The 13,097-nt window shown below is 46.9% G+C and overlaps 1 protein-coding gene across 4 annotated transcripts in view; it reads left to right on the top strand.

Moving 5' to 3' along the window:
- The window catches only part of SH3TC2 (SH3 domain and tetratricopeptide repeats 2), a 102,615-nt gene extending 90,325 nt beyond the window's left edge, over positions 1 to 12,290 (top strand). For 2 of the 4 annotated variants that reach the window (XM_077895961.1, XM_077895959.1), the window contains exons 13-17: positions 2,217 to 2,367; positions 5,561 to 5,683; positions 6,866 to 7,016; positions 8,860 to 9,071; positions 11,351 to 12,290. In XM_077895961.1, coding sequence (XP_077752087.1) covers positions 2,217 to 2,367; positions 5,561 to 5,683; positions 6,866 to 7,016; positions 8,860 to 9,071; positions 11,351 to 11,542 — 829 coding nt within the window. In that variant the 3' untranslated portion in view covers positions 11,543 to 12,290. Of the gene's footprint in view, positions 1 to 2,216; positions 2,368 to 5,560; positions 5,684 to 6,865; positions 7,017 to 8,859; positions 9,072 to 11,350 lie in introns of those variants that run through there. The other 2 variants (XM_077895960.1, XR_013378472.1) reach the window with 2 other exon arrangements.
- Positions 12,291 to 13,097: the final 807 nt, after the last annotated feature.

A 13,097-nucleotide genomic window follows, 5' to 3' on the forward strand; every position in this document is an offset into this window, starting at 1 on the left:
CTCTCATCCACAGTCATAGTAAGCTCAGAGAGAAAAGGTCTAAGAAGCAAAGTTCCATTCTTCCTCTATAATTGACTTCTTCGTAATAAACCTAAATCTTGTTCCCCAGGGGTCTGAAGAAAACAACCATAGCCTAAGGGTCTCCCAGGACAGCAAATGGTAATAAAGAAAAGCAGAGCAGGAAATAGGAGGATGAGATGTATGAGTCCTGTCTTTATCAACTGTTCCAGTGGGAGTCGGGAGAGCAGGGCTTGGAAACTCTGCTTGAGGTCTGGGGGTTGGGGAGGAGTAGGGGAGGGAGCAGGCAGGAGAAGTCAGGCCTTCAATAGTAAAAGAGGCCTGCATTTATCCTAACTCAACCAGGGAGGCTGGCGACCAGCTCAACACTGCGTGCAGCTTCTCAGCTCATGGCATGGTCTCAGCAGCAAGTCTGACATTCTAATACTTGAGAGAAGGTGGCTTGTGCCCTTCCTGGGTGTCATAGCAAGAGCTGGGCAGAGGGGAAAACCTGAGTTCTTTCTTCTCAAGACTTGCAAGGGCCAAATGCCTGGCATTTCCTCTAGAAGACCAATAGCTGTCTCATTGCCAAGATGAATCAGGGCCTCACTAGTCAAAGGTGATGTTTGTTTCCATCACTGTGTACCATAGGGTCTGAGGCTGAATTGCTCATAATGAGGTTCGATGAGGCCCTCCTAACTGTTCATACACTTGGTTGATGATGATAAGTGTTTCTAAAAGGATCTACATGGTTTGGAGCAGTGGTTCTCAGACTTTGGTGTGCATAAACAATAACCTGGGTGAATTAGAAATCCAGATTCAGGGCTTGCACCTGTAATGATTTGCACCTAGTGAGTCTGAGATAGCTCTAGGAGTCCGTGTTTTTAATAAACTCCCAGAAAATGCTGCTGCAGGAGCGCCACAAGTCTCAGAGGAATGTGGGCACTGTGGGATGAGTTCTAGGCTGGGACTCGGGAGAAGGGAGTTCTGGCCTCAGATCTTCCCCAGACGTGTTGTGAAACCTTGTGCAAATTACTTCCCACCCCTGCACCTGCACTTGTTTCCTCTATAACATAAGGGATGGGGTTGGATCTGCAAGTCTCAACCCATGTTCCCAGGGAAGTTGCTACTGAGCTTTGATAAAATGCTTCCAGGGTGTCTCAGGCTAGCATGGCATGTCAACATGTTGGGGCCACTTTGCCTGTGTACGGATGTTTTTTTTTTTAATATTTATTTATTTATTTAGATTTTATTTATTTATTCATGACACACACACACACACACACACACACAAAGAGGGGCAGAGACACAGGCAGATGGAGAAACAGGCTCCATTCAGGGAGCCTGATGTGGGACTTGATCCCGGATCACACCCTGGGCCGAAAGCAGATGCTCAACCGCTGAGCTACCCAGGGATCCCTGTGTACGGATTTTTTTTTTTTCCTGTGTACGGATGTTTAAAAAGCTTCTGGGTGATTCTAGTTGCTGGAATGGAGAACTGCTAGATGGTGCCCAATGTTCCTTCTTGTTCTAGAATTCTGAATCTGTGCCACACTACATTACCTATGCCTCATTTCTTCATTAATCCCTCTCATGGGGGAAGAGTTTTCTACATAAGACAATTTTCCAGATAATTAGAATCCTCCATTAAGCACCAACCTTTTAAAACTTTTGCCCTTCTTTGATTTTTCTTTTTAAACAAAACATCAACATCTTTTTGATGATTTTAGGTCACCACTATGATCATTGGTTTGTGCATTTATTCAATAACAATGCATTTGGGATATCCTGTGTATTAGGTGCTCATGGGAAAAAAATGTCATAGTATAGCTAAAAGGTGGATGGGCCATGGGCCATAATAAAAGTGACAACTACTGTGAGCACTCATCACTGTTACTCTGTGGGGGGCACTGTTCTGGGCACTCCAACCTCATCTCTCATTTAATCCTTACAACAATCCTCTGAAGGCAGGTACAAAGATACTCCCATTTTACAGATGGGGAAACTAAGGCACAGAAAAGTTTTATATGTCAAGTTTGCACAGATGTTTGAAGCAGAGTCAGGATTCAAATCAGGCCCCAACCTCTCCGTGTGATCAGAGTCAATGTTGCTCCCTCCCAGAACCTCAGTTTCCTCCAGTGCTGAGTGACTCCGAGGCCCCTGGAAGGGGTCCCTGGACTCACACCTAATGGGTCTGTGTCTGCCCCCACCCCTGCCAGGTCTCTCAGGAAGTCTCTCATCTGCATCAAGGAGAGCCTGCGTATCTTCATTGACCTTGGGGAGAAAGACAAGGCTGCCGAGGCCTGGCTTGGAGCTGGGCGACTCTACTACCTCATGCAGGAAGATGAACTGGTGGAGCTGTACCTGCAGGTAGGCCTCCTGCAGAGCTCATCTTCCCACTTGGGCCTCTGGGGGAGACAGCTGTATCCTCCAAAGTGACCAGCTGTAGCTAGAGAGAGGTGGTGTCCATGCTGAGCCTTAGAGGGAGGGTCGACCCTGGGATGTTTCCCAGGCACAAGATAGAATCCAGGGTGGTTGGCTGACCATCAGTCCCCAAGTCCCAGATACATGTGTGAGCTCTCAAAGAATGTAGTAGGAGACTTGCTCATTTGCCATGTCAAGTAGATAATTTTTTGCTAAGCTCAACACACACCTTGACTTTGGGGTTTTGCTGCAATGTGAGGCAAGGTTGATGTGTACAGGGCATTAACATTATCGTCCTCTTCTAGTCTTTTTGTTTGTGTCCCTTTAATACCTGAGGTATGGTGAGTGTAGTGATGAAAGGCCTGGGCTCTGGAGAGAGACAGGCCTGGAATCCAATCACAGGGCCATCGATCACGGGCTGTGCGACCTTGGGCTTGTTACATCAGCTACTTCCAATACATCACAGGGCCTCAGTGTCTCATGGATAAACCCTATCTCTTAGAGTCAGGGTTAGGTGTGTCACTTGCATAGTAAATGCATATGCAAAGCAATCATTTCCTAAGTGCATGGGACTTAGTAAATTCTTAATGAATGGTATTTTATTATTATTAAAAATCTATTATTATTATTAAAAAATCCCTTGGATTTTTCTTTTTAATCATCATTTCTATTGTTTGCACGATGCTGACATTTTATATGATTTGTTCCATTGAAAATACACCAATTATCTTTTCTTCCTTCCCATTTTTTATTTTCTCCCTTTTTATTCCCCTTATTACTTAAACTCACACAAACCCACTTCCACCAAGGCTTAATTCTGGCTGTGTGACATTGAGTGCGGACTTACTATGCACAGGAGACTTTGCAAGCACATTGATTGCATACCTGCTGAAATTACACCCTCACTCCAAATGCAGCAGGAGTTTTACTCCAACTCCCATTTTATGGATGTGGCTTAATGAGCCTGAGTAACTGCCCCAGGTGATACAGCTAATAAGTGGTGAAAACTGCACACAGACAGGGTGACATAAAGCCTCCACTCCCAGCCTCTATACTATTCTACTGTGGGATGTTAGAGCTGGAAGCGTTTTTTGGAAAGCAGATAATTAGGTCTCGCCTTTGGCTTGGTGAGAGGCGAGGCCCAGAGGGTGCCACTTGGGTTGTGCAGTGCTGGGCAGCAGAGCCTCCTGATGCTAGGATTCCATTTCCCTCTCTGCTTCTCTGTGCAGCTAGGCAGTAATAAGTACGGCGGGGTCTTGTCCCAGAGACTCACTGGCCAGGCCTGGTCCCAGGCCCATGCAGCCCCGGACTGCTAGGACTGCTACCTGCTGTTCCACAGGGTCAGTCTCAACCTCAGGCTCTTTGCAGTCCCATAGCTGTGCTGCAGATGCTGTGGGGGATACATCCTCTCCTTTGGCTTCCTCCCTGCCTTCTGTTGAGATGAAATAGGGAAGCGCTTTCTAGAGATAAAGAGGTCCCCGGGCGCTAGGAGAAGGGTACAGGGCTGGGAGACACTAACATTTTTTTGCTACTATTATGTAAACTTAGAGTTTCCTCCTCCTTTCGGAGCCTCTGTTTTTCAGCCCTCTTCTGGAATCTCCTGGATTCTGTCTATGACAGAGCACTCCTGTGGTCTCGGGCTTGCTTCTCAGACAGGTCTTCTCTCCTTTGCTGACTTCTTTCTGTTAAAATGTAGATGTTCCCCCAAAACAATCTCTCTCCCTCTTCCCCCTCCTGCTGTCTCTCCTTCCCCCACTGCCTCCCTTGGGAATCACACCCAACCCTATTGATTTATGCCCTTCTTTATTCAGATACCCTTCCCCCCACTTGCACATTTAACTCTCTGCTGGATATTGTCATGTGGATAATCTCAGATTCAATCTGTCCAAAGATCAATCTCACTCTTGCTTCCCTCACCCAACCATCTTTTCTTCTAACGTGCTTTTTTCCAGTTGCCTCAGCTGAAAACTCTAGAGTCAGTGACTTCTTTATTCACTCACTCACTCACTCACTCACTCACTCACTCACTCACTCACACTACCAGTATTCTTTGAGCATCTACTCTGCCAAGCACTGTTCTTGACCCTGGGGCTGTGGCAGGGAAAAGGGAGTCACATTTGCTCTCACAGCATCCAGTTAGCTGGGGAGAAAGACAGTGGACATAAGATGACACAAGGAATTAATTGGTGAGTTAAAATTGAGATGGGGTGCTGAGAGAGAAGCCTGGAGACTAGCTTCAAGGTGCATCCTGCATCCACACCCTCTTGTCCTAGATCTGCTAATGTTTTGGTTCAGGGCATTGAGGTTCTGGATTTGTGTGTAACCTCGAAGTCTGTCCCTTCCTCAGCTCTCATCCATCCCCCATGTAGCTGTCCAACTAATTGTCCCAAAGGGCAGATCTGCTCATCAAACACACCCTGCGTTTCTCCATCTGCAAATTGTAGGTGTTAGATGAGATCACTGTTTTCCAGACTGCAGCCATGTATGGATGAAGTTCATGGTTTTATCACCTTCATGTATTTTCTGTACCATTGTTTCCTTTGGCTCAACTTTAAATCAACTTAGCTTTCTACACTAAATAACACTATCTGAAGTCACAGGTGTGGATGCATTATCAATCTTTTTCTTTAAGACACATGAAAATAAATACTTTTTAAAAAAAGATTTTACTTATTTATTCACAAGATACACACACACGCACACAGAAAGAGAGAGAGAGAGAAAGAGACAGAGAGAGAGAGAGGCAGAGACACAGGCAGAGGGAGAAGCAGGCTCCCTGCATAGGAGCCTGATGTGGGACTCAATCCCGGATCTCCAGGATCAGGCCGTGGGCTGAAGGTGGCACTAAACTGCTAAGCCACCGGGGCTGCCCAATACTTAACTTTCAAACATTAAATGTTTGTTTGGTCTCTAAAAGTCATCTCTAGGGTACCAAAGTAATCTCTCATACCACGATGGGGAAGTGCCAGACCAAGGAATTACAAAGGCTTCTTGTGGGCCCTATGAGCATGGAGGACAATTCAGTGTTCAGAGGATGTGAGCAGAGGCTTAAACCAGGTGGTCAGGATCTCGCTTCTACAGCTCGTGTGGACATTTGGAAGTCCTCTCTACCTTTGACACCTGTCTCTGTCCCATCCAGGCAGCCATCCAGAAAGCCCTGAAGTCTGAGGAGCCCTCTCTGGCTCTCAAACTCTATGAAGAAGCAGGTGACGTGTTCTTCAATGGGACCCGCCACAGGCACCGTGCGGTGGAGTATTACCGAGTAAGTCCTGGGCTGCACAGTGCGTGAAGCCGGGCCTGGGCACAAGTGTGGGCAGGGACACATGGCCTGGGGTCCCTTTCCCTTCTCTCACTGGTATTCCTTTTTCTTTTCTTCCTCATCCAGTACCCACGTGTTCTCCCTTTTTTTCAGCCAACAGATTCTCAAAGAAGGGGTTGGTCACCTGTCATTCCTAGGCTTGATAAATGATCCTTTCTGAGAAAACACATCAAAATAACTACATCTCTTGGGTGCATGGTATTTTACAGCTTCTTGCACACTTCTGTGTTTACCAGAATGTTCCGTCTACCACCTGTGGCATGGTGGGAGATGTTGGGTCCACGTATGAACACTTTCGTTTTACTTGTTTTTGTTTTACTTTGTTTTTATTAAGTGTGCATTAAAATATATTTTAAAAATTAAAAATGTGTAACACCCAGCTCATCAAAACCGTGATTTCACAGATGTTATTACAAAGATGAGGCAAAATAATAAAAGAGAGTTGATTTAAAAAATAATGGCAGTTAAATAATTGTGCAGATGTTAAGCAAGTATGTCAAAACTATAATTGATCATCACTGACTGAAGGTTGGAAAGCTCATCATCTTGTTCGACCTTAGAATTTTATTTATTCATTCATTTGTTTGTTCAGCTCTTTGTTTAGTCATCAAACATTTATCAAACACCCAGTATGTGCCAGGCACTGAGCACGTTCCTGCCTATTGAGCTACTCATTGTCATATGCACTTTATAGATGAGAAAATTAAGTCTAGAGAGATAAAGTGACCTGCTTAAAATTCTATCATAATAAAAATAATAGAAGTGACTATTTATTGGGCACTCTCAGATACCATGTGCATACTCCACAGATTGTGTTGTGGGTGCTAATGGAGCATGTGGCTGGGAGGTGAAGAAGTTCCCATGTGGCTTCGAGAAACATCATCTTCCTTTTTCCTGATCTCCATTTTTCTAGTCTTAGGAGGCCTGGTGATCTTTAATTCTCCTACCTCTAAAATCTGGGCAGAGCAACCTGAACAAGGACCAGGAGAATGAGCTGTGACAAGCCATGCATGGAAGCATGGCCACTTCCCCCAACCCCTACTGGCAGAATGTAAGCCCCCCTGGAGTATGGTCTGTACCAAGGATTCTTAGCTGGACTAAGCGTCCATGTACTTCTGTTCTCAGGCTGGGGCTGTTCCTCTAGCAAGAAGGATGAAAGCCATGAGAACAGAGCTGCGGGTTTTCAACAAGCTGACGGAGCTGCAGATCAGTCTGGAAGGCTATGAGAAGGCTTTGGAGTTTGCCACCCTGGCGGCCAGACTCAGCACAGTCATAGGTAGGTGGTCCTGGTGGTCTGCCGTATTGAATGGGAGGGCCAACCACTTATCCAACCGTGGGCGACAGCAAAGCAGTAACAGCAGAGGCTCTGGAAATGGACTGTGTGGGTTCAAATCTTGAGTCCAATTGTTCGAGGCGTCTTAACCGTAAACAAGCTGCTTAATGTCTATAAGCCACAAGTGTGTCATTGGCAAATCAGGTTTAAAAATAGCACCCACCTCATGTGGTGGTTATGAAGACCAGTGATGATCCACGTAAAACCCACAGCACAGTTCTGGGTACATAAGTCCTTGCTGAGTGCGACCTGTGCCACACTGATTATCATACCACCGTTGCTATTATTCCCCACTGTGAGGTAGATAGTACTTTATCCTATGCACAGCCAGTGCCCCTGTTACCCAAGGTCTCTGCCCTAAATTTTTAATCGGTTGATTGTTAGTCCAAAGCACATTTTCCATGCAGAATTGCAAAGTAAATGAAGATCAGATTCTCATGAACTGAAGTCACTGTGTAGCTGAAAAAGCTTGCAATTTCCAAAGAAGCTAGTGTGAAACAATGTGCACCATTAAAACAGGAAAAAGGCAGAATTAAAAAAAAAAAAAAAAAAAAAAAAGATTAAAAAAAAAACACAAACACCCTCCCCTTGAATGCTGGTCTTAAGGAAAAGCAGGTTTGATTAGAGAAGGCTTGATTCAATGTAGGGGCAAATGGAGTCTTCTGAGATGATTCCAGAAGGGGCTTCTGGGCATTCTCAAGGGCCAGAGATGTGGATGGCACTGGACTTTATTGTGTCTAATTGCACTTCAGATTTCTCTCTCTCTTTTTCCTACCTTTTTCTTTACTGCAGAAAATCTTATCTGAGTGACAGTCTGCTATCTCAGGAAAGGCCATGGGAGCCCCAGGCAGCTCCCTTTCTGAGCACTCTTTATCCTTCCCTGGACAGAAGCTGAAAGGAGGCTATATCCACTCTTTTATGCACTTCCCTGAGACTGGATTTTTCCATATCAGAGAGTTTTCTCTCCCGTGGATTTTTTTCTTTCATTTCTGGCTTTTGTCTCTTTGAAGCTTAAAAGTGATGTTTTTTAGACTGCATCAAACAGCCACCTTGCAAATATTCCAAAAACACAATGGGAAGCCTTTGTTCTCTTTAAAGGGCCACTTTGTGTTAAAGGAGTTGGTTATTAAAACAACAGACCCACCAAAAACCAAAACAACAAATCATAGACCCATTAGAAACCAAGGTTCTAAAGCATGGGTTAAAAGTGAGGGGTGGGGGTCTTTGTAGTCATCTGAGACCTTGAGCTTGTGAAGGAGCCAGAGGGTAACTGCTACTGGTGGCAGTCCCAGGGAAGAGGGAGACTTTCATGTGGAGAAGACGTTTGTACTAAAGAGTTATTCATTACAAAGAATCTTTAGTTCCCCATCAAACTAGTCTTGTCACCATGTCTCATTACAGGGATATGGAAATAATTATTTCCCAGAATCTTGAGTTATAGAGACATCTATAATAAAGAGAAAGCTTTTTTTTTTTTTTCTTTTTTCAGGAAATCATCCTATAAAATCTTGACCAGCACACATGCTCTAAGCAGTCACTCCCAGACCCTGGTGTTTTCTTTTGCGTCACTTACCACAGGTGTAATTTTGCCTTTGTGTGTGAGATTATTTAAGGAACATCTGTGTCCTATGAGATGATAAACCTCACCCAAGGGCAGAGACCTCCTCTGCTTTGTTCTGTATATCCCAAGCACAGTTCCTGATCCCTAGAAGACCTTCAAAAAACAGTGCAGAATGGGTGACTGGTAGGGTGCAATGAAGCGTTGGCTACAAGATCTCTCCCTCAGTCTTCCAATTCCTAGGAGATCAGAAGCAGGAGCTGGTGGCCTTTCACCGTCTGGCTACAGTGTACTATTCCCTGCGCATGTATGAGATGGCTGAGGACTGCTACCTGAAGACTCTGTCCCTCTGTCCACCGTGGCTACAGAGTCCCAAGGAGGCCCTATACTACGCCAAGGTATATTATCGCCTGGGCCGACTCACCTTCTACCAGTTGAAGGTAAGAGCCAGGCTTACGAAGTTGTGCCAGGCTGCATTCCAACCCTATCCTCCCCTGACCCTCATCCTTTAAGGTGAAGTTGAGTGGGCCAAAATGAGGAGTCACATCTCATAGGGTGGGGAGTGACTCCTCCAGGGATACGATGGCTCTTTTCACGTAGCCCCATGGGAGACCTCAAAGATGCTCCTGTCTACTGAGGAGAAGGATCATAGCTCTTCTTTCTCCTTGCCCTGCTGTGTTTCCATAGCCACTTTATCTGTCAGGTCCTATGGGGACATTGCCCAGTGCTTATGAGTTCCTCAGGGGCCTATAGAAATATATGAGATGAGGGACGCATGGGTGGCTCAATGGTTGAATATCTGCCTTTGGCTCAGGGTGTAATCCTGGGGTCCTGGGATCAAGGCCCGCATCAGGCTCCCTGCATTGAGCCTGCTTCTCTCTCTGCCTGTGTCTCTGCCTCTCTCTCATTCTGTGTCTCTCATGAATAAATAAAATCTTTAAAAGAGAGAAATATACAAGATGCAAAACAAAAGAACTGTAAACTCCAACATTAAAATCAAAATTAATACTTAACTGTGCATCTTCCAAATATTTTATTTTATTTTTCCAAATATTTTAGATTAACTAGTCAGTCACAACATACTTCTTTTTTTTTTTTTTAAAGATTTTATTTATTTATTCATGAGAAACACACACACACACACACACACACACACACACACAGAGAGAGAGGCAGAGACACAGGCCTAGAGAGAAGCAGGATTCATGCAGGGAGCCTGACGTGGGACTGGATCCCGGGACTCCAGGATCAGGCCCTGGACTGAAGGCGACGCTAAACCGCTGAGCCACCCAGCTGCCCCACAACATACTTCTTATAAAGTGGTATAAAACTCTAGGAGAAACCTGGGTACATGCTAACATGTTTGAGATAGTGAGGGTGGTATCTACAAATGCAGGCATGCCTGTGTCCTAATGAGGCCATAGCCCTGACTCTCCTGTTTGCTTGGCGGGAATTGAACCCAGAGCTCTTATTTTCCCAACCACTTCTAGAGCTGTGTTGGTGGTCCGAAAGTCTCTGTTACAATTCTGGCCCTCGAATTTTGTCCCTGGCACTGGCTTCCCTTTACCAGAGGTCCCTGTCTGCACCAGCGCAGCCCTAAATCTCTTAATATTCTTCTGAGTCACGCCTGTGTTTGGCCCCCAGGGGAACCTCAGGGCAACTCTGCTGTCCTTTTCTTATTTGACAGACGTGGTTTCTGGCCTGAATTAATTATTGACTTACGAGGGTTAATGGGAACCAGACATCCCTTTTTGAATCTCACCCAAAGAAGCATCTGTTCCTCATTCCCACCATGTGGGGAAGGATGACGGAGTAGTGAAGGACTCCTTGGCCATCTTGCCTCTGTCCCATAGCTCCCCAGAAGTGGTTTAGGGACAAAGTGCTTGTGATCAGATCCACCCAACCAAGGGAATCTAGGGATTGCAAGGCGGAAGACTTCAACTCAAATTAGCTTTAGCAAAAAAGGTGATTTATTGGCTCAAGTGACTGGGAAGTTCAAGTATAAATTTAGGAGTTTTAGGTAGTTCTGGATGCTGGTACTCAAATGTACACATTTCCTTGCCTTTTCCTGTTTCTTTTTGCTCTGTATGTTTCTATCTCTCTCTGTCTCTTAATGTCCTGTGTGTTCAGCTATTGGCAGGCTCAAGCCCACAGCTGAAAGGGTGAGGGAACATTTACTCTGTTAGATCACCCTGAGAGGTCCCAGGGAGTGACTGAGCCCAGTCAGCTGGAGTCATTTAGGAATCCCTGAGGCACCAGGCCTGGGACGATGGTGCCTCATGATTGGCTGCTCCTGGGTGAGGTGCCACCCCTGTGCCTGAGGTGTAGGGCCAGTGGAGAGAGCAGCTGGTCCACAGCAGGGCGGGGAAGGAGCACCCCCAGAAACTAGGAGAAGTGGGGGATCCCTGGGTGGCTTAGTGGCTTAGCACTGCCTTTAGCCCAGGGGGTGATCCTGGAGACCAGGGATCAAGTCCCATGTCAGGCTCCCTGCATGGAGTCTGCTTCTCCTTCTGCCTCTACCTGTCTCTCTCTCTCTCTCTCTCTCTCTGTCTCGAATAAATAAATAAATCCTTAAAAAAAGGAGAAACTAGGAGAAGGGGATGGGAAAGTGCATGGGACAGAAAAAGGTTGAATTCTGAGTTCTGGCACTGCCTCTTGGCTTCTCCTGGAAATATTTGCTTATTGCTGTCTCTTCTCTGCCCCCCTGCAATGGGGTTAGGATGCCCACGATGCCACCGAGTACTTCTGGCTGGCCCTGGCGGCAGCGGTCCTGCTGGATGACAAGGAGCTGCAGGACACCATTAGGAGCAGGCTGGACAACATCTGTCGGAGCTCCCTGTGGCACAGCAGCCCCTTCGGGCGCTCCTCGGAGAGGGCGCGGTGGCTGAGTAGTGGGGGGCTGGCCCTCTGAGGGGAGCTGTGCCACATCTGACCAGTGGCCTTGGCTGGTGACCAGAGCTGCCTCCCTGCCCTGGGCTCCTACACAGGAGGGTCCATGTCATCCCCTGGCCCAGGTCCTGGTCTTACAACGGGATGAGCACAACCCAGAGGGAGAGGGGCTCATTCCAGGTCGGCCCCACAAGGAGGGGATGACAGGGCAGGGATTGGAAGTCCTGGCTCTGTGACTAGAGCCTTCCCAGTAGACTGTGGCCCATGCACCCGTACAGCCTCTGAAATGCACTTTCTCAACGTGCAGTTCTCCTAAAGAAATTGAGAGACCTTGCCCCTAGGGGGAGCTTCTCTCCTGCCCACAGTGAGGAAACCCGGCACTGCCCTGGAGAGAAGGCAAGCCCTTAGGCCTTTGCTCCCCTCGCTGACTTTTCTCAGGGAAAGCCCCCTCCCCTTGCCGGCAGAGGAACTGGTAGTTTCTGTCTTCCCTTTCCTCAGCCAAAGGAGGTGCCACACCTCCTGCTCTTGGGGATCGGTAGGTGGGAATTCACCATGCTCTTAGCTCAAAAGATGGCCTCAGAATGGCACAGGGCCTGGGGTCTGATGCCGATTCATCTCCATCCTGCCTGAGGCTCTGCTCCTGCCTTAACCTCTCGGAAACTCCAGGAGGCTCCCCGAGGGCCAAGGCTGAAACACTGAACACTAAGAAAACTATGACATAAATTATATGTAAATAGTGTATATGATTAAATACTGCTCATCTACATTTATGCACATGTCTCCTTTCTAATAGGGAGAGATGAGATGGGAGGCTTGAGGGATGGGTTAAATACCAAGAGATTTCAGGGAAGCTCCTCGACAAAGCATCTCTATCAGTTATCTGTTACTGCATAACACGTGGGGTGCCTTGAAACACCCATCACCCCACAGTCTGTGCAGGAAGACAGGAACTCAAGTGTGGTTTGGCTGGTCCTCTGGCTCGGGGTGGCTCACAAGGCTACAATCAAGGCGTCAGCTGCTGTCTTCTCAAGCTTAGGGGAAGGCTCCACTTCCAAACTCACTCCCACGGCTGTTGGCAAGGGTCAGTTCCTTGTTTGCTGTTGCAAGAGGCTGCCCCCAGGCCCCCATCATCATGTGGGCATCTCCACAGGGCAGCTTGCAACATGGCAGCCGGCTTCGTCAGAGAGCAAGTGAGTGAGAGAGCCAAGTGAAAGGACAGAGTCTTATCGTAACCTCATCTCAGAAGTGACATCCAATTAGTTTTTTTGCCTGTTCTAATAATTATAAGTGTTTCGCTAGCTCCAGTCCACACACAAAAAGGGAGGGATATACCCAGGGTGTGAATACCAGGAGACAGAGAACCATTGGGGGCCCTTCAGAAGCTGCCTATCACCGTATGAGTTCCTTGATGATGACATCAGGAAGTCCCTAAGGCAGTGAACTCCAAGTATGGTCCACGGACTGGACCAGCTGCATCAGCCTCACCTGTGAGATGATTTGAAATGCAAATTCTGGGGCCCACTTAAGGCCTCTGAATCATATCTCTGGAGTCCTCTGGAGTCAGAGAGCTCTTGCTC

Source organism: Canis aureus, chromosome 4 (genome assembly GCF_053574225.1).
Source record: "Canis aureus isolate CA01 chromosome 4, VMU_Caureus_v.1.0, whole genome shotgun sequence".
Taxonomy (NCBI): Eukaryota; Metazoa; Chordata; class Mammalia; order Carnivora; family Canidae; genus Canis; species Canis aureus.